This window comes from Lacerta agilis, chromosome 2 (genome assembly GCF_009819535.1).
Source record: "Lacerta agilis isolate rLacAgi1 chromosome 2, rLacAgi1.pri, whole genome shotgun sequence".
Taxonomy (NCBI): domain Eukaryota; kingdom Metazoa; phylum Chordata; class Lepidosauria; order Squamata; family Lacertidae; genus Lacerta; species Lacerta agilis.
Genome location: NC_046313.1, coordinates 119,159,610 through 119,178,640, shown reverse-complemented (window position 1 = coordinate 119,178,640; position 19,031 = coordinate 119,159,610). Strand labels below are relative to the sequence as shown.

Below are 19,031 nucleotides of genomic sequence, written 5' to 3'. Positions count from 1 at the left end.
CATGTCGTAGGGGTAGTCACCAATAGACCGTCAAACGTCCGGGGGGGGGGTGCTGCTCAGGTCTGAGAGAGTGACTGCGACACTCAGCTGTGCGCCAAAGGTTGGCATCAGTCATCCAGCCTCCTAAGACGCACTTAGAGACTGAGATTTGGGCTCCTTGGGGCAGATGGGGGCGGGAGGGAGGGGAGCCCCTATGCGCAGGCGCAGAAGCAGGAAGACTGCAGGAAGAGAGAGGCAAGGGCGGGCTCGGTGCGCTCGACTTTGCAAGGGTTAAAAGGAGCGGAGCTGGATTCCTAGAGAGGGCAGGAAGTGAAGGGGGGAAAGGGGGCAAGGTCCTCCATGGCTAAATTCCCTCCCTGCCTGGAAGCCGAGAGGAGGCTGGTTGATTCTCTCGCCTTGGCAAAAGCCCCTCCTGGGCTCCGGTGAGTCTCCTCCTCTCTCTTCCCCCTGAGGGTGCAGTGGGGAGAAGGGGGTCCCAGGGGTGCAGGGAGGGTGCATGGGGGTCCCTGTTCAGATCATGCCTGGTGGGGGGGAGACCCCCAAGTCGGGAAGCAGAGGGGCCTCCTTTGTCCTCTCTGCCAAGCCATTTCCCCCCTCCCCCACAATGGAAAAACGGGGCTTTCCCTCCCCTCTCTTCCCCCTCCTGGTGTCCCTTGAAGTTTGCTTGAGGACATTGGGAGGGTTCACCCCACAAGATGATGAGAGAGGAGGTCCTTCCATCTGGAAATTGGAATGCTTGTGAAGAATTATGAGAATGAGTGCCATATAATCATAATCATCAGCTATTAAGAGGCAGAAAGGAACAGAGCATGTCTTTCACTGCCTCCCGCAGTTTGGCCAAACTCATGCCAGTTGCTTCGAGAACACTGTCCAACCATCTCATCCTCTGTCGTCCCCTTCTCCTTTTGCCCTCCATTTGTCCCAACATCAGGGTCTTTTCTAGGGAGTCTTCTCTTCTCATGAGGTAGCCCAAGTACTGGAGCCTTAACTTCAGGATCTGTCCTTCCGGTGAGCACTCAGGGCTGATTTCTTTAAGGATGGATAAGTTTGATCTTATCCATACCCAAGGAGAAGGGGACGACAGAGGATGAGATGGTTGGACAGTGTTCTCAAAGCGACTGGCATGAGTTTGGCCAAACTGTGGGAGGCAGTGGAGTGTAGGGGTGTCTGGCGTGCTCTGGTCCATGGGGTCACGAAGAGTCGGACACAACTGGCTTGCGATGAGAGAGCTCAAAAAGCGTCAACAGAGCTCTCCATACAAAGCACCTAGCATGGGGGCACCTACATGTAATAGCCACTCTGCTAATTTCTGCCCATGCTCTGGGGTTACAGTTTTCAGGTTTGGGGGCAGGATGGTGACTGATTTTTGCACCAAGTTCTGTCAATTATCCCCACTGAGTTCAATGGCATCTACTGTCAGGTCATTACTGTGCAGACCATGCCAGCCTTGCGAAGTGGGGTGAGGAGCATAGAGGAAACTGGAATCACTGGAGAGGTTTAGAAATGGGGCTTCTGTTGGGAAGGGGCTGCCCCATTTGTGCTTCTCCAAGGGCAGGGGAATATCTAGGGCAGGAGAATGCTTGCAGGGCCTCTGAGGCTCCCTTTAATTCTTCCTCTCTCCCAGGACCCTGCAGCTTGTTTTGGCGCCTCGACTCCCCAGGAAGGATGAAAGAGACGGATCCTGCAAACCTAGCGAGGATGGAAGGGGGAAGGTGGATGGTTGACCTGGTCAGGTTATCTCCTGCATTGCTCCCCACAACCTCTGAGCGTTCCCTCCCAGGGACCTCTGAGAGATCTGGTGAGTCCCAGGGGAGTGGAGATGGGGACATGGAGGGAGGTATCGGGGCTTGCTCAGCTAGGGGTTGGGGGGAGGCAGGCAGGCGGATGGAGATGGAGAAGGGGAGCACGTTTTCGGGCTCCTCCACCTGCCTGACTGCCAGCGCCTTTGTCATCTGCAAGCATTTTGAGCTAAGAATACAGTCGTACCTCGGAAGTCGAACGGAATCCATTCTGGAAGTCCGTTCGACTTCCAAGGGGCTTTTGATTGGCTCTTGCAATCGGAAGAGCCAGCCGGAAGCTGCAATGGTACGTCACTTTCCCTCCCTGGCGCCGCTGGGCCAGCCCTCTGCTTCCCTCTCCCTCAGGTGAAATCCCCAATGGAGTATGAATCACAAGCGACAGTGGGTTTTCTTTGGGAAAACAGGTTGCAAACAAACTGAGTCTTCTCACTTCATTTGTATATTTCAAAACTAGCAGAATCTATTTGCAGGAATATCTGTAACATACGATTCATCATTAGTGGTCAGTGTATGAGTTCTGGGTTCATGAATTGGTTTAAACTGGGGGGGAAATGGGGAAACAGGAGAGAACAGAGAGCATTCAACATTACATAGCTGAATGCCTAGTCAGGAGTTCTTGTGGCTGTTGTGCTTAGATTAAGTGTGATTAATAGTCATTTTTCCTCTTCTGTTACCAATGAAACAATACGTAGTTGGTCTCCTCATGAACTTGGGAGGGGGGTTCCAACTGAATAAAGTGATTTACGTATAAATTTAAATTTAGACCAATTAGATTGAGGCAACTGCTGATGGGGAGTGTGTAGGTCTCATAGACGAGGCATGGGCGTTGCTGGATCCTGACCAAAGAGCTCTGCATAAGGAAGTAAAGGAGGAGAATCATGAGAATAGTGAGATTATGGAGCCTAGGTAAAACTCCCTGTTGGATCATAACCTCAGTTTTGAAATTCCATACATACCTCTATGTCAGGGGTCAGCAATCTGTGGCCCATTGGCCACAAGTGGCCCACAGGGGTCGTTTAAACGGCCCACAAGCCTCCCCCGAACTGAGCTGCCTGCGGTAGCGGAAATCAGACACAGACTGCATGAACGATCCAGCCCATGGAGGGATCTCCGCGGGACTGAACCGGCCCAGACAAGATAAATCTTGCTGACACCTGATGAAAAGCTCCTTACCTCTCTCACCCTGACCTAGCCACTGTGATCCATGTGACGGTCACCTTCAGGCTTGATTATTGTAACTCACTGTATGGGGGGCTGACCTTGAGACGGACCCAGAAACTCCAGCAGGTGCAGAATTGCACGGCAGGAATCCTTACGGGGTCCTCGCTGTGGGATCTCATTCACCTAGTGCTATACCAGCTGCACTGGCTCCTGGTGAAACATCTTGGAGGTTAGACTGGCCTCGACCAGAGCCAAGGCTTTTTTGAACATCCCCACCGTGAATCCTGAATTGAGGGATATCAGCTGTTTTCTCTATGAATATTCCTCATCTAGTCAAGCTTTTTAAAGCAACGGCCAGGCTTTTCTGAACTACTCAGGCCTTTTTAAATGTCATCTTCAGAATTTTTAGGGTAGTTGAAGTAACTTCTGTCAGGTTTGTTGTTTTGGTTTTTGCTTCCGTCTGCATTTTGTTGACCAAAGAGATGGCACACCTAGGAGATGAAGCAGATTCCATGATTGAGCCAAACAAGATCTATCCCAGATAAAAGCCAAGCAATATGTCAATTAATAGCCAACAAAGGGAGTGTTTCCTGCTTGGCAGGGGGTTGGACTGGATGGCCCTTGTGGTCTCTTCCAACACTATGATTCTATGAGTGAAAATTATAGGAAGGCCTCATAACTAATTATTTTCAGTTCTTCCTCTGTCAAAAGCATTCATTAACATTATTCAATAATCTGGCGCTTCATTTCTTCCTGAGGCTCTAATTAGCTTCTCTCCTCATTGCAGATGATGATGAATTGGAAGGGAAGAACAAGGGGGACCACAACAAAATCCACATAGCGGAGAAGTCAAATAAATATTCAGAGAGTGGAGAAAACATCCGTAGGAGTTCCCAGTCCACCTCCCATCAAAGAAAGAGCTTCATTTTGAGGGATAACCTGACTGCACATGAAAGCACTCACAGTAGAGAGAAAATGTATCAGTGCTTGGAATGTGGGAAGAGCTTTAGTCAGAAGGGCGATCTCACTTCCCATCAAAGAATTCATACAGGGGAGAAACCCTATCAGTGCTTGGAATGTGGGAAGAGCTTCAGTCAGAGGGGTAGTCTCACTACCCATCAAAGAATTCATACAGGGGCGAAACCCCATCAGTGCTTAGAATGTGGGAAGAGCTTTCGTGAGAGGGGTAATCTCACCTCCCATCAAAGAATTCATACAGGGGCGAAATCCTATCAGTGCTTTGAATGTAGAAAGAGCTTCAGTCGGAGGGATAGTCTCGCTTTGCATCAAAAAATTCATAAAGGGGAGAAAAAATTTCAATGCCATGAATGTGGAAAGGACTTTCGTCAACGTGTCCATCTCATATCCCATGAAAGAATTCATACAGGTCAGAAACCATATCAATGCTTTGAATGTGGAAAGAGCTTCAGTCACAGCAGCGGTCTAACTTCCCATCACAGAATTCATACAGGGGAGAAACCCTATCAGTGTTTGGAATGTGGAAAGAGCTTCAGTCACAGCCACGGTCTAACTTCCCATCAAAGAATTCATACAGGGGAGAAACCCTATCAATGCTTGGAATGTGGGAAGAGCTTTCGTGAGAGGAGTAAACTCACTTCCCATCACAGAATTCATACAGGGGAGAAACCCTATCAATGCTTGGAATGTGGAAAAAGCTTTCGTCAGAGGGGTGATCTCACTTCCCATCAAAGAATTCATACAGGGGAGAAACCCTATCAATGCTTGGAATGTGGGAAGAGCTTTCATAAGAGGGGTAAACTCACTTCCCATCAAAGAATTCATACAGGTGAGAAACCCTATCAATGCTTGGAATGTGGAAAGAGCTTTCGTGAGAAGGGTGAACTCACTTCCCATCGCAGAATTCATACAGGTGAGAAACCCTATCAATGCTTGGAATGTGGAAAGAGCTTTCGTGAGCAGGGTGAACTCACTTCCCATCAAAGAATTCATACAGGGGAGAAACCCTACCAGTGCTTGGAATGTGGAAAGAGCTTTCGTCAGAGCAGCAATCTCACTTCCCATCACAGAATTCATACAGGGGAGAAACCCTACCAGTGCTTGGAATGTGGAAAGAGCTTTCGTCAGAGGGGTGAACTCACTTCCCATCAAAGAATGCATACCGGAGAGAAACCCTATCAGTGCTTGGAATGTGGAAAGAGCTTTCGTCAGAGGGCTGAACTCACTTCCCATCAAAGAATTCATACAGGGGAGAAACCCTATCAGTGCTTGGAATGTGGAAAGCGCTTCAGATGGAAGGCTAGTTTCACCTCCCATCAAAGAATTCATACCGGAGAGAAACCCTATCAGTGCTTGGAATGTGGAAAGAGTTTTCGCAAGAGGAGTAACCTCACTTCCCATCAAAGAATTCATACTGCTTAGAAGCCCTATCAGTGATTGGGATGTTGAAAGAACTAATAATAGTAACAATAATTTATTATTTATACCCTACCCATCTGACTGGTGTTCCACAGCCACTCTGGGCAGCTCCCAATATTGAAGACATGATAAAACATCTAGCATTAAATATTTCCTTGACATCTGATGAGAGGAAGTTCCACAGGTCCAGCTCTCACTTCCGTACATTACTACTGGGAAAAGCATAGCTTTAACTATACGGACCTTTGTCGGCAAGGTGATGTCTTTGCTTTTTAAGATGCTGTCTAGATTTGTCATAGCTTTTCTCCCAAGAAGCAGGCGTCTTCTAATTTCGTGACTGCTGTCACCATCTGCAGTGATCATGCAACCCAAGAAAGTGAAATCTCTCACTGCCTCCATTTCTTCCCCTTCTATTTGCCAGGAGGTGATGGGACCAGTGGCCATGATATTCGTTTTTTTTTATGTTGAGCTTCAGACCATATTTTGCGCTCTCCTCTTTCACCCTCATTAAAAGTTTCTTTAATTCCTCCTCACTTTCTGCCATCAAGGTTGTATCATCAGCATATCTGAGGTTGTTGATATTTTTTCCAGCAATCTTAATTCCGGTTTAGCCCAGCCTTTCGCATGATGAATTCTGCATATAAGTTAAATAGGCAGGGAGACAATATACAGCCTTGTCGTACTCCTTTCCCAATTTTGAACCAATCAGTTATTCCATATCCAGTTCTAACTAGCTTCTTGTCCCACATAGAGATTTCTTAGGGAGACGGATGAGGTGATCAGGCACTCCCATTTCTTTAAGAACTTGCCATAGTTTGCTGTGGTCGACACAGTCAAATGCTTTTGCGTAGTCAATGAAGCAGAAGTAAATGTTTTTCTGGAACTCTCTAGCTTTCTCCATAATCCAGCGCATGTTTGCAATTTGGTCTCTGGTTCCTCTGCCCCTTCGAAATCCAGCTTGCACTTCTGGGATTTCTTGGTCCACATACTGCTTAAGCCTGCCTTGTAGAATTTTAAGCATAACCTTGCTAGCGTGTGAAATGAGTGCAATTGTGCGGTAGTTGGAGCATTCTTTGGCACTCCCCTTCTTTGGGATTGGGATGTAGACTGATCTTCTCCAATCCTCTGGCCACTGCTGAGTTTTCCAAACATGTTGGCATATTGAGTGTAGCACCTTAACAGCGTCAACTTTTAAAATTTTAAATAGTTCAGCTGGAATATCATCACTTCCACTGGCCTTGTTGTTGTTAGCAAGGCTTTCTAAGGCCCATTTGACTTCACTCTCCAGGATGTCTGGCTCAAGGTCAGCAACCACATTAGCTGGGGTGTATGAGACCTCCATATCTTTCTGGTATAATTCCTCTGTGTATTCTTGCCACCTCTTCTTGATGTCTTCTGCTTCTGTTAGGTCCTTTCCACTTTTGTCCTTAATTGTGGTCCCTAAACAGAGCTGCCTTCAGAAATCTTCTAAAAGTCAGATATTGGTTTATTTCCTGGACATCTGATTGCAGGGTGTTCCATAGGCATGACCTTCTGCCCCACTGCCAGAAGCATCTTTAGCTCCCTAATTTCTGTGGCAACCCTTTGGCCCAATCTTACATGACAGAATCGTAGAATGGGAGAGTTAGAAGGGATCCTGGGTATCAACTGGTCCAACCCCCTGCCAGGCAGGAATCTCAGGAATCTCCTGCAAGACACGATGGCCATCCAGCCTCTGCTTTAAAAACTCCAAGGAAGGAGAGTCCTCCACCTTCCAAGGCAGTCTGTTCCACTCTGGAATATCTCTTATTGTCCTAAAGTACTTCTTGATGTGGAGTTGGAATCTCCTTTCTTGTAATTTGAAGTCATTGTCTCTGGTCTTACCCTCTGGAGCAGGAGAAGGACCATCTTGCTCCATCCTACAGGAGACAGCCCTTTTCATAATATTTATAAGTTGGAGAAAATAACAATTTCATAAAACTGCATTTGGATTATTCCATTTTCTTTTAAGCCTATGGCCTAGCTAAACTGAAGAGGCCTGTGCCTGCTTACCTTTTACGGTACAGAACGAGCTGCTTATAGGTCCTGTACGTAGCAAATGTCAGTTCCAGAACCCTGCAAAGAATAAAGTGTTGGACTCTATGGGGACCGTTGAATGCGTGAAAGGAGAATCAGCTAGGCATGGCAATTGTGATTCATCTTGAATTGATTTGTAGACGGATGAAAGAGGACATTGGAAGACATTTAGTGAATAAGAATATTAGCCAAAGTCTTACTAAAGAAACACACAAAAAATAGTTACCATATTTTTCGCTCCATAACACGCACCGGACCATAACACGCCCCTAGTTTTTAGGGGAGGAAAGCAAGAAAAAAATATTCTGAATCAAATGTTGTACTAAACTACCATATTTAATAAACAACTGGTATATCAGCATAGTATTTCAAGCATGTAAAGTGAACAGCAGTCAACAGTGGCATTAAGAACCATCATCACTGTCATTAACAAATGAAGAGAGACTTTAAGGCTCGAGTACTCTTCTAGTGCTCACTGGAAGGGCAGATCCTGAAGTTGAGGCTCCAGTATTTTGGCCACCTCATGAGAAGAGAAGACTCCCTAGAAAAGAATTTATCAAGACTGTACAGACTGCTGCTAGAGTGGGAATTAAAGGATGAAATTACGAAGGAGGTAATGATTAAATGGGCGGAAGATTTAGGACATGCAATTGATTTTGATAGATGGGAGAGATTATGGAAAAGAGACTTACACTTCACAGCCTGTGTAATCATAAAATAAAATATATTTAAAATGATGTACAGATGGTATATTACGCCAGAAAGGTTATCCAAAATGTACAAAAATCAGTCTAAGCTGTGCTGGAAGTGTAAAAAAGAAGTGGGTACATTTTATCATGCATGGTGGGGATGTAAAGTGGTCAAAAAATTCTGGGGTGAAATACATGAAGAGCTAAAGAAATTATTCCAAACCACATTTTCAAAGAAACCAGAGGGATATTTATTGGGTTTGATCTCGAATGATATACCCAAAAATAATATTAATGTTTTTCTTTATGCCACAGCAGCGGCAAGATTGTTGCTAGCAAAGAATTGGAAAGGGGATAAAATCCCGACAATTTCTGAATGGAGAATTAAAATGTGTGAGATGGTAGAGATGGCTAAGATAACAGCTAACATCAGAGGTCGCTCTAATCAAGAGTTAATAAAAGAATGGGAAAGAGTAAAAGAATACATGACCATATCTTATTCTGGAATCGATATTCTGTATAATATTGAGTAAATCGTACAGGGGATATGCGATAATTGGGAAATATAGAATAAGGATAAAGGATATAAGAAGAAGAAGAAGAAGAAGAAGAAGAGTTTGGATTTGATATCCCGCTTTATCACTACCCGAAGGAGTCTCAAAGCGGCTAACATTCTCCTTTCCCTTCCTCCCCCACAACAAACACTCTGTGAGGTGAGTGGGGCTGGGAGACTTCAGAGAAGTGTGACTAGCCCAAGGTCACCCAGCAGCTGCTTGTGGAGGAGCGGAGACGCGAACCCGGTTCCCCAGATTACAAGTCTACCGCTCTTAACCACTACACCACACTGGCTCTCGATTATAAAAGATAATATAAGGTACTGAACAAAATCACGTACAAGTGAGGGGGAGTGAAAGGGGTGGGATGGGGGGAGGGATTAATTTCATTGTTTTTATTGTTTGATTGTGTGTTGGTATGTGTGTTTGTATATTATTGGAACCAAATAAAGATTATTTAAAATTTAAAAAAAAATTAAAAAGAAAAGAAAAGACCCTGGTGTTGGGGAAGATGGAGGGCACAAGGAGAAGGGGACGACAGAGGATGAGATGTTTGGACAGTGTTCTCGAAGCGACTGGCATGAGTTTGGCCAAACTGCGAGAGGCAGTGAAGGATAGGCGTGCCTGGCGTGCTCTGGTCCATGGGGTCACGAAGAGTCGGACACGACTGAACGACTGAACCACCACAACACTCTTCTAGTTTTCACTTCCTTGTGGCCGTGCCCAAATGGAACCCTCTGCATGCCTCATTAAACCGCCAATAGAACTCCTAATGTTGCCTGAAAGGGGATACAAATGTACCCATAATAAAACTCTGAACCTCAAGGACCTATACACTTGGGTTATAAACCTGGACACTGTATCTCCGAAATGTATTCCTTCATTCCACTTTTTCTCTCCCAGAGTAATGTGTTACTGTTTCCTTTAACTCTGTATACCCACCCACTGGCCAACACAATTTGTTTACATAAGAACTCACAGATCCATCTGATACAGGAAAAGGGATTTTATTGATGAACAAATAAAGCTATAGAAGTCAAGAGAATGGCAAATGTACATGCAAATGTTCAGTTCTACCACCCGCCAAAAATCCTGTAAGGCGAGAACATATTAAGCTCAAAATATTCTTTCAGTAACTTTTTAGCTCCTTGGACTATTTTTTCGTTTCTTAAAAGAAAGACATTCATTCTCCAATTTCTTATACTCTTATCTTTTTCTTTTATGGTTACCGTTACTGGATTATGGTCTGATAGACTTTTTGGTTTTATTTCCGCTGTTCCCACTCTTGTTATCCCCTTGGACACCCATATACCATCAATTCTACTCGCAGACTTGTGTGTTAAAGAATAATAAGTACAATCTTTTTGTATTGGATGTTTATATCTCCATGTGTCAATAAAATCAAAGTTATCCACTATTTTTTTTAAAAAAACTGTTAGGTAATTTGTTTTCCCTCCCCCTTTTTTCTTATTTGATTTATCCAATTCAGGTTCTATAACTCCATTGAAATCCCCCATAATGACAATTTGTCTCAGCCATTCTTTCATTGCCCTCAGCTCTGAGGAAAACCGCAGGGCTGTCTGGGCTCCATGCAGTCAGATAGGGCGCTTCAGAGCCAGACAGTCGATAGCCCTGGTTAACTCCACATTCCATACCAATGAAAGCTCATAGCAATGACAAACTTAGTTGGTCTCTAAGGTGCTACTGGAAGGATTTTGTTTATTTTGTTTCTACTACGGCAGACCAACACTGCTATCTACATGTATCCACATTCCAATGGGCCACCAGGGAATCGGCTGAAAGGCCATCAACATGGGTTGCTATGCATAAGAGAAACCTGATGGACAATCAGTGGCAAGAACAGGTCCATCTGATTCAAGCAACCAAGTCTCTGTTACAGTAAAAAAATAAAAATATGGAATTAGAATGTGCCACATATCAAGATCTGATTAAGGAAAAAGACAATAAATTGGTAATTAAAGATTATGAGGAAATTAAACAACACCTTACGGGTTAGATCCAATACCATCAATTCCATGAAGTGTTCGGGACAGATAAGAGAAAAGGTTTCTCAAATGAACCTTCATTATTAGAAAAAGTGTTATTACAAAACCAAATCAAGGTAATATCAAAAATGTATGATACATTATTGGAGTGGGAGGTCAAAGACGAACAGGTCAAGGAGGTAATGATCAAGTGGGCTTTAGATAGTGGGAAAACCATTAACTTAACAGTATGGGAAGAACTATGGAGAAAGAACTGGAAATTTACAGCCTGTGAAGTATTGAGGGAAAACCTAATCAAGTTATTTTTATAGATGGTACTTAACCTACCAAAATAGCTAAAATGTGTAAGACAAAAATATGTGCTGGAGGTGTGGTAAAACAGAGGGGACACTTATACATGTTTGGTGGACCTGTGAAAAAATCAAAAGCTTCTGGAACACAGTGTATGATGAGCTTAAAAAATGTTTAAGTATAACTTTATGAAAATACAGAAGCTTTTCTAGTATGGATAACAGACACACGTAAAGCAATAGAAGATCAGAAAATATTCCTCTATGCCACAGGAGCGGCAAGGATCCTAATTGCTAAAAACTGGAAAAAAAGAAACTGTGCCAACAAAGATAAACTGCAAGATAAACTGTTAGCGAGTATAATGAACTGCCTAGATTAACAGAGGCAATTAGAGATCACACTAGACAAAGAGTTTCAAAAAGCATGGGGAAAATGCAGAGAATACTTCACAAAACAGTGCCCTAAAATACATACCTGGGCTTGTTTTGATTAATGTCTGCAGGGGACTTTGTAGATATTTAAGTTATAATTAGAAAACCCAGGGAGGGTTTGAACCCTGATCTCCAAGGAGACCACTCTAACCACTAAGGCATCCTGGCGCTTCAGTCTTGTTCGCTCTCCCCTCCCCTCAAGAAGCGGCCATTCCGAGGCAGCCTCCCTGCTAGGACCAGATCCTGGACGAGATCCCTCTCCTCCTGGCAGGCGTCCGATACCTTGAGGCTGCGAGTTCCGCAGGTCAGCCCATGCAGCCTTTCACCTGTTGAAGCCAGCGGTGTAGTGCCGGCCGGCCTGCAGGGGGCGCCCGTGCGCGCTAAGCGGTGGCCTGCGTCATCCAGCCTCCGAAGACATGCGCGTAGAGACTCCTTGGGGCAGGTGGGAGAGGGAGGGAGGGAGGGAGGGGAGCTCCTATGCGCAGGCGCAGAAGCAGGAAGACTGCGGGCAGGGAGAGGCAAGGGCGGGCTCGGTGCGCTCGGCTTTGCTAAGGGTTAAAAGGGTTAAAAGGATAGGCGTGCCTGGCGTGCTCTGGTCCATGGGGTCACGAAGAGTCGGACACGACTGAACGACTGAACAACAACAAAAGGAGCGGAGCTGGATTCCTAGAGAGGACAGGAAGTGAAGGGGGGAAAGGGGGCAAGGTCCTCCATGTCTAAATTCCCCCATCTCTGCCTGGAAGCCGAGAGGAGGCTGGTTGATTCTCTCGCATTGGCAAAAGCCCCTCCTGGGCTCCGGTGAGTCTCCTCCTCTCTCTTCCCCCTGAGGGTGCAGTGGGGAGAAGGGGGTCCCAGGGGTGCAGGGAGGGTGCAGGGGGGTCCCTGTCCAGATCAGGCCTGCCTGGTGGGGGGAAGCAGGGGGGGCCTCCCTTGTCCCCTCTGCCAAGCCAGGGAGGGGGGGGCGAGTTCGCAGGAGGAGGTCTGCATCTCTGTTCTTCCTCGGGGTCCAGATGCTGCCTTCCTTTTGGGGGGAGGGGGCTTGGGGTCAAGGAAAACTGGGCATGCAGGTAAACCCCCTTCGGGTTGTGGGTAAGTTACATTTATTAGCCAGACGGAAGAGGGACAAGAAAAGCCCTTCTGCATCTGCATCTGCAGCAGCACAACCGGACCACTTCCTCTGTCCCAGATGCAACAAAACATGTCTCTCCCCAGTCCTCTCTCCACTCACAGCTGGATCTCACTCCCAAGACAGATGGAGGCCAACGAACCAACCAACCATTTCCCCCCTCCCTCACAGTGGAAAATGGGGCTTTCCCTCCTCACTCCTCCCCCTCTTGGTGCCCCTTGAAGTTGGCTTGAGGACATTGGGGGAAGGGGGGGAGTCCACCCCACCAGATGATGAGAGAGGAGGTCCTTGCATCTGGAAAATGGGAATGCTTGCAAAGGATTGTGTGAAGATAATAAGTGCTGTATAGATAATAAAATTATTACTATGTGGAATTTACCCATTTTCCCAAAGATTAATACCCATCAGTGGTGTCCGCACTTTTTTCAAAGAGGGCCAGATTTGATGAAGTGAAGGGCCATGGGGGCCAACCAAAGGGGAACCAAGTTGGTGACCTTTTTTAGGATTAAAGTTGTTAACCTTTCTTTAGGATTTAAGTTGTTGAACTTTTGAGCTTTTTTAGGGTTGGTGTTATTGAGGTTTTTTTTTTAGGATTTTACCCCAGGAAATAAACCGCCACAGGGGCCGGATTAAACCAATCGGCTGGCCGGATTAGGTCCCAGAATCGGACTTCGGACATGCCTACAAGATGTTGAAATAAGCAGGGAAGAATACTATTAAAACAATGCAGCTGTTAAGAGGCAGAAAAGAGCAGAGGAATGTGTAGGAGATCATCTTTATCCTCCCTTTTTCTTTTAGGGTCCAGTGTGCTTTAAAGACGTAGCTGTTCCTTTCACAGACAAGGACTGGGCGTTGCTGGATCCTGACCAGAGAGCTCTGCAGAAGGAAGTCAAGGAGGAGAATTGTTGGATCCTGGTCTCTCTGGTAAGGCTCCCTGCTGGATCATCAGATCAGTTTTGAAATTCCATACAGAATCTCTGTAGGACAAACCTCTCCTATTTTGAGGGAGGCCAATAGCACCACCTACAGCCTCTAAGGTGTTAACACACCCACAACTCTCCTTGAATGGAAAACTATCAATAGGAGGGGCCTCTCCTGTTTTGTCTGGGAATATTCTTCCACCTTTTCAAACCATGGTGAGGCTGGTCTGAACTGCCCAGACCTTCTTAAATGGTCAGAGATCTTAGGGATGTGGAGGTACATCCTGTCCAATTGTATGTTTTCTTTCCCGCATCTGTCTGTTTTTGGTTGAGCAAAGAGATGACTGAACATGGAGATGGAGCGGATTCCATGATTGAGCCAAATTAAATCCATCCCGGGGAAGAGCCAGGCTTTCTTAATGTCCGGTTCCCATAAATAAGTAAGGTAACACCAGCCCCAAAAAGGCAGTAACTCCCTTCCCTTCTGCCTCTTTCACAAGCATTCATTTGCATTGTTCAATCAATCATTTCAGGCTCCATCTCCTGCTGGGGCTAATATTATTATATGCACAAGGAAAAATTACTCAATTTTACATGACTAAGGAAAATGTGGAGGTGGATAAGATCATAGCTACTCGTCTATTTTCTGCCCATGCTCTGGGGCTGCAGTTCTCAGGCATGGGGACAGGATGCTGACAAGTTTTCGTACCAAGTTCTGTTCATAAGCCCCACTGAGATCTATGGGATCTACTCTCAGGTCACCGCTGTGCAGACCATGCCATCCTGGAAATGGTTAGAAATTTGGTTTCTGTTGGAATGGGCCTGCCCCATTTGTGCTCCTCCAGGGGCAGGAGAATATCTAGGGCAGGAGAATCCCTGCAAGGCCTCTGAGGCTCCCTTTGCTTCTTCCTCTCTGCCTGCAGCTTGTTTTGGCTCCTCGACTCCCCAGGAAAGATGAAAGAGACGGATCCTGCAAACCTAGCGAGGATGGAAGGGGGAAGATGGACGGTGGACCTGGTCAGGTTATCTCCTGCATCCCTCCCCACAACCTCTGAGTGTTTCCTCCCAGGGACCTCCGAGAGATCTGGTGAGTTCCAGGGGAGTGGAGATGGGGATATGGAGGGATGGAGCCAGAGAGGTATCGGGGCTTGCTCAGCTTGGGGGTGGGGGGAGGCAGGCAGGTGGATGGAGATGGAGAAGGGGAGCACGTTTTCAGGCTCCTCCACCTGCCTGCCTGCTTGCGCCTTAGTCATCTGCAAGCATTTTGAGCTAAGAATACAGCCGTACCTCAGATGTAGAATGGAATCCGTTCTGGCAATCAGAAGAGCTAATCGGAAGCTAAAAAGGCGCTTTCTCTCTCTGGCGCCCCTGGGCCAGCCCACTGTTTCCCTTTCCCTCAGGTGAAATCCCCAAGGGAGTATGAATCATGAACTTAATGATCCATCGGGCTACAGTAGAAGCCATGACTCTGGAAAGTAACCTGGTCCTGCTTTGCAGATCGAACACAGATGCGGCCTCCGTGTCTTCCCTTTTTCTTTCCTTTTTGGAAAAACCTCTTAGTTTGCTTTTAAAAACAAGGAGCATAGCACCACTAAATGATACAAATATGTACACCAAGTCTTCTCATGTCATTTGTATATCTCAAAACTAGCAGAATAAATTTGCAGGAATATCTATAACATATGGTTTATCATTAGTGGTTAGTGTATTAGTTCTGGGTTCATGAATTGGTTTAAACTGAAACAAAAAAAGGGGAAACAGGAGAGAACATCGCATAGCTGAATGCTTAGTCAGGAGCTCTTGTGGTTGTGGTACTTAGATTAAGTATGCATCATAGTCATTTTCCCTCTTCTGCTACCATGAAGCAATACAGAGTTGGTCTCCTCATGAACATGGGAGGGGGGTTCAAACTGAAGAAAGTGATTTAGGTATAAATTTAAATTTAGACCAATCAGATTGAGGCAATTGCAGCTGCGGTGTGTGCAGGTGAAGATGTTGCTATTTGTTTCACAGACGAGGCATGGGCATTTCTGGATCCTGACCAAAGAGCTCTGCATAAGGAAGTCAAGAAGGAGAATCGTGGGATCATGGACCCTCTTGGTAAGGCTCCCTTTTGGATCATAAGATCAGTTTTGAAATTCCATACATACCTCTATGGCAGGCATGTCCAACAGGTAGATCGTGATCTACCAGTAGATCACTGGACGTCTGCTGTAGATCACTGGTAGGTTATTGGGGCCCCCCCAAAAGCTGAATAACTGTGCCCCCCTATAAAAGCTCAACATTTTACCTCCTCCCTGAAAAAACTCAACAACTTTGACCCGAACCCCCCCAAAATGGGGTCTTCCTCCTTCCTAAAAAATGCTCAACAACTTTGACCTGAACCCCCAAAAGGGGGTAGATCACTGCCAGTTCTTAACTCTGTGAGTAGATCACAGTCTCTTGGGAGTTGGCCACCCTGCTCTATGGGATGAACCTCCACTATTTTGATGGAGATGTGCATCATCTGGTATTCTAACTTCCCCACCGTGAATCCTGAATTGAGGGATATCAACTGTTTTCTCTGTGAATATTCTTCATCTAATAAGCCTTTTTAAAGCAATGACCAGACTTTTCTGAACTACCCAGGCCTTTTTAAATGTCATCTTCAGAATTTTTAGGGCAGCTGAAGTAACTTCTGTCAGGTTTGTTATTTTGGTTTTTGCTTCTGTCTGCATTTTGTTGACCAAAGAGATGACTGACCTTGGAGATGAAGCAGATTCCATGATTGAGCCAAAAAAGATCTATCCCAGATAAAAGCCAAGCAACATGTAAATAAATACCAGGCAACAAAGGTAGTAAAAGGTAGTAAAAATTATAGTAAGGCCTCATAACTAATTATTTTCAGTTCTTCCTTTATCATAAGCATTCATTAACATTGTTCAAAAATCTAGCGCTTCATTTCTTCCTGAGGCTCTAATTAGCTTCTCTCTTCATTGCAGATGGTGATGAATTGGAAGGGAAGAACAAGGGGGACCACAGCAGAATCCACATAGTGGAGAAGTCAAATAAATATTCAGAGTGTGGAGAGAACATCCATCAGAGCTCCCAGTCCACCTCCAATCAAAGAAAGAGCTTCATTCGGAGGGATAGTCTCACTTCACACGAAAGAACTCACAGTGGAGAGAAATTGTATCAGTGCTTGGAATGTGGGAAGAGCTTCAGTAAGAAGAGAAATCTAATTTCCCATCAAAGAATTCATACAGGGGAGAAACCCTATCAGTGCTTGGAATGTGGGAAGAGCTTCAGTCAGAGCCACAGTCTCACTTACCATCAAAGAATTCATACAGGGGAGAAACCCTATCAATGCTTGGAATGTGGAAAGAGCTTTCGTCAGAGGGATAAACTCACTTCCCATCAAAGAATTCATACAGGGGAGAAACCCTATCAATGCTTGGAATGTGGAAAATGCTTCCGTGAGCGGGTAAATCTCACTTTCCATCAAAGAATTCATACAGGGGATAAACCTTTTCAATGCCATGAATGTGGAAAGGACTTTCGTCAACGTGCCCATCTCATGACCCATCAAAGAATTCATACAGGTCAGAAACCATATCAATGCTTTGAATGTGGAAAGAGCTTCAGTCACAGCCACGATCTCACTTTACATCACAGAATTCATACAGGGGAGAAACCCTATCAGTGCTTGGAATGTGGAAAGAGCTTTCGTGAGAGGGGTAAACTCACTTCCCATCACAGAATTCATACAGGGGAGAAACCCTACCAATGCTTGGAATGTGGAAAGAGCTTTCGTCAGAGGTGTGATCTCACTTCCCATCACAAAATTCATACAGGGGAGAAACCCTATCAATGCTTGGAATGTGGGAAGAGCTTCAGTCACAGCCACTATCTCACTTACCACCAAAAAATTCACACAGGGGAGAAACCTTATCAGTGCTTCGAATGCGGAAAGAGTTTCAGGTGGAAGGTGAGTTTCACCTCCCATCAAATAATTCATACAGGGGAGAAACCCTATCAGTGCTTGGAATGTGGAAAGAGATTCAGTCAGAGTGCCAATCTCACTTCCCATCAAAAAATTCATACGGGGGAGAAACACTATCAGTGCCTGGAATGTGGAAAGAGCTTCAGTCTCAGGCAGAGTCTCACTTCCCATCAAAAAATTCATACAGGGGATAAACCTTTTCAATGCCATGAATGTGGAAAGGACTTTCGTCAACGTGCCCATCTCATGACCCATCAAAGAATTCATACAGGTCAGAAACCATATCAATGCTTTGAATGTGGAAAGAGCTTCAGTCACAGCCACAAACTCTCTTTACATCACAGAATTCATACAGAGGAGAAACCCTATCAGTGCTTGGAATGTGGAAAGAGCTTCAGTCAGAAGGCCCATCTCACTTCCCATCAAAAAATTCATACGGGGGAGAAACCCTATCAGTGCTTGGAATGTGGAAAGAGCTTCAGTCAGAAGGCCCATCTCACTACCCATCAAAGAATTCATACAGGGGAGAAACCCTATCGGTGTTTGGAATGTGGAAAGAGCTTCAGTCACAGCCACGAACTCACTTTACATCACAGAATTCATACAGGGGAGAAACCCTATCAGTGCCTGGAATGTGGAAAGAGCTTCAGTCTCAGGCAGAGTCTCACTTCCCATCAAAGAATTCATACAAGGGAGAAACCCTATCAGTGCTTCGAATGTGGAAACTGCTACAGTCAGAAGGCCCATCTCACTACCCATCAAAGAATTCATACAGGGGACAAACCCTATCAGTGCTTGGAATGTGGAAAGAGCTTCATTCAGAGCAACAATCTCAAATCCCATCAAAGAATTCATACAGGGGAGAAACCTTATCAGTGCTTGGAATGTGGAAAGAGCTTCAGTCAGAGTGCCAATCTCACTTCCCATCAAAAAATTCATACAGGGGAGAAACCCTAACAGTGCTTGGAACGTTAAACGAACTAATAATAAAAACAGATACAGGTAGGTAGCCGTGTTGTTGTGCCATAATTGAAACAAAATTTTAAAAATTCCCGTAGCACCTTAAAGACCATCTATGTTTGTTATCGGTATTAGCTTTCGTGTGCATGTACACAACTTCAGATACCATGTGCTACTGGAAGGAATTTCTTAAAATAATAATTTATTATTTATACCTTTCCCATCTGGCTGGTGTTTCACAGCTACTTTGGGCAGCTCCCAACAAAATATTGAAAACATGATAAAAACATAAAGCATTAAATACTTTACTAAACAGGGCTGCCCTCCGATGTCTTTTAAAAGTCAGATAGTTTATTTCCTTGACATGTGATGAGAGGGTGTTCCACAGGGCGGGTGCCACTACCGAGAAGGCCCTCTGCCTGGTTCCATGTAACCACACTTCTCGCAGTGAGGGACTACCAGAGGGAAATGTACTAGGAGCCAATGTAGGTCTTTCAGGACCGGTGTTATATGCCGGCAACTCCCAGTCACGAGTCCAGCTGCCACATTCTGGATTAGTTGTATTTTCCGGTTCACCTTCAAATGTGGTCCAACTAGAGGGCATTGCAGTAATCCAAGTGGGGAAACTGGAGCATGCACCAATCTGGCGAGATAGTCTGT

At 45.3% G+C, this 19,031-nt stretch overlaps 1 protein-coding gene across 2 annotated transcripts in view; it reads left to right on the top strand.

The window, feature by feature from the left end:
* Positions 1 to 18,439, top strand: part of LOC117042193 (zinc finger protein 883-like) — a 33,167-nt gene extending 14,728 nt beyond the window's left edge. Inside the window, exons 1-4 of one of the 2 annotated variants that reach the window (XM_033141712.1) lie at positions 13,297 to 13,433; positions 14,353 to 14,516; positions 15,443 to 15,529; positions 16,411 to 18,439. In XM_033141712.1, the coding sequence (XP_032997603.1) occupies positions 14,384 to 14,516; positions 15,443 to 15,529; positions 16,411 to 18,368 (2,178 nt within the window). In that variant the 5' untranslated portion in view covers positions 13,297 to 13,433; positions 14,353 to 14,383 and the 3' untranslated portion in view covers positions 18,369 to 18,439. Of the gene's footprint in view, positions 1 to 4,214; positions 5,238 to 13,296; positions 13,434 to 14,352; positions 14,517 to 15,442; positions 15,530 to 16,410 lie in introns of those variants that run through there. The other variant, XM_033141711.1, reaches the window with a different exon arrangement.
* The last annotated feature ends 592 nt before the right edge of the window (positions 18,440 to 19,031 follow it).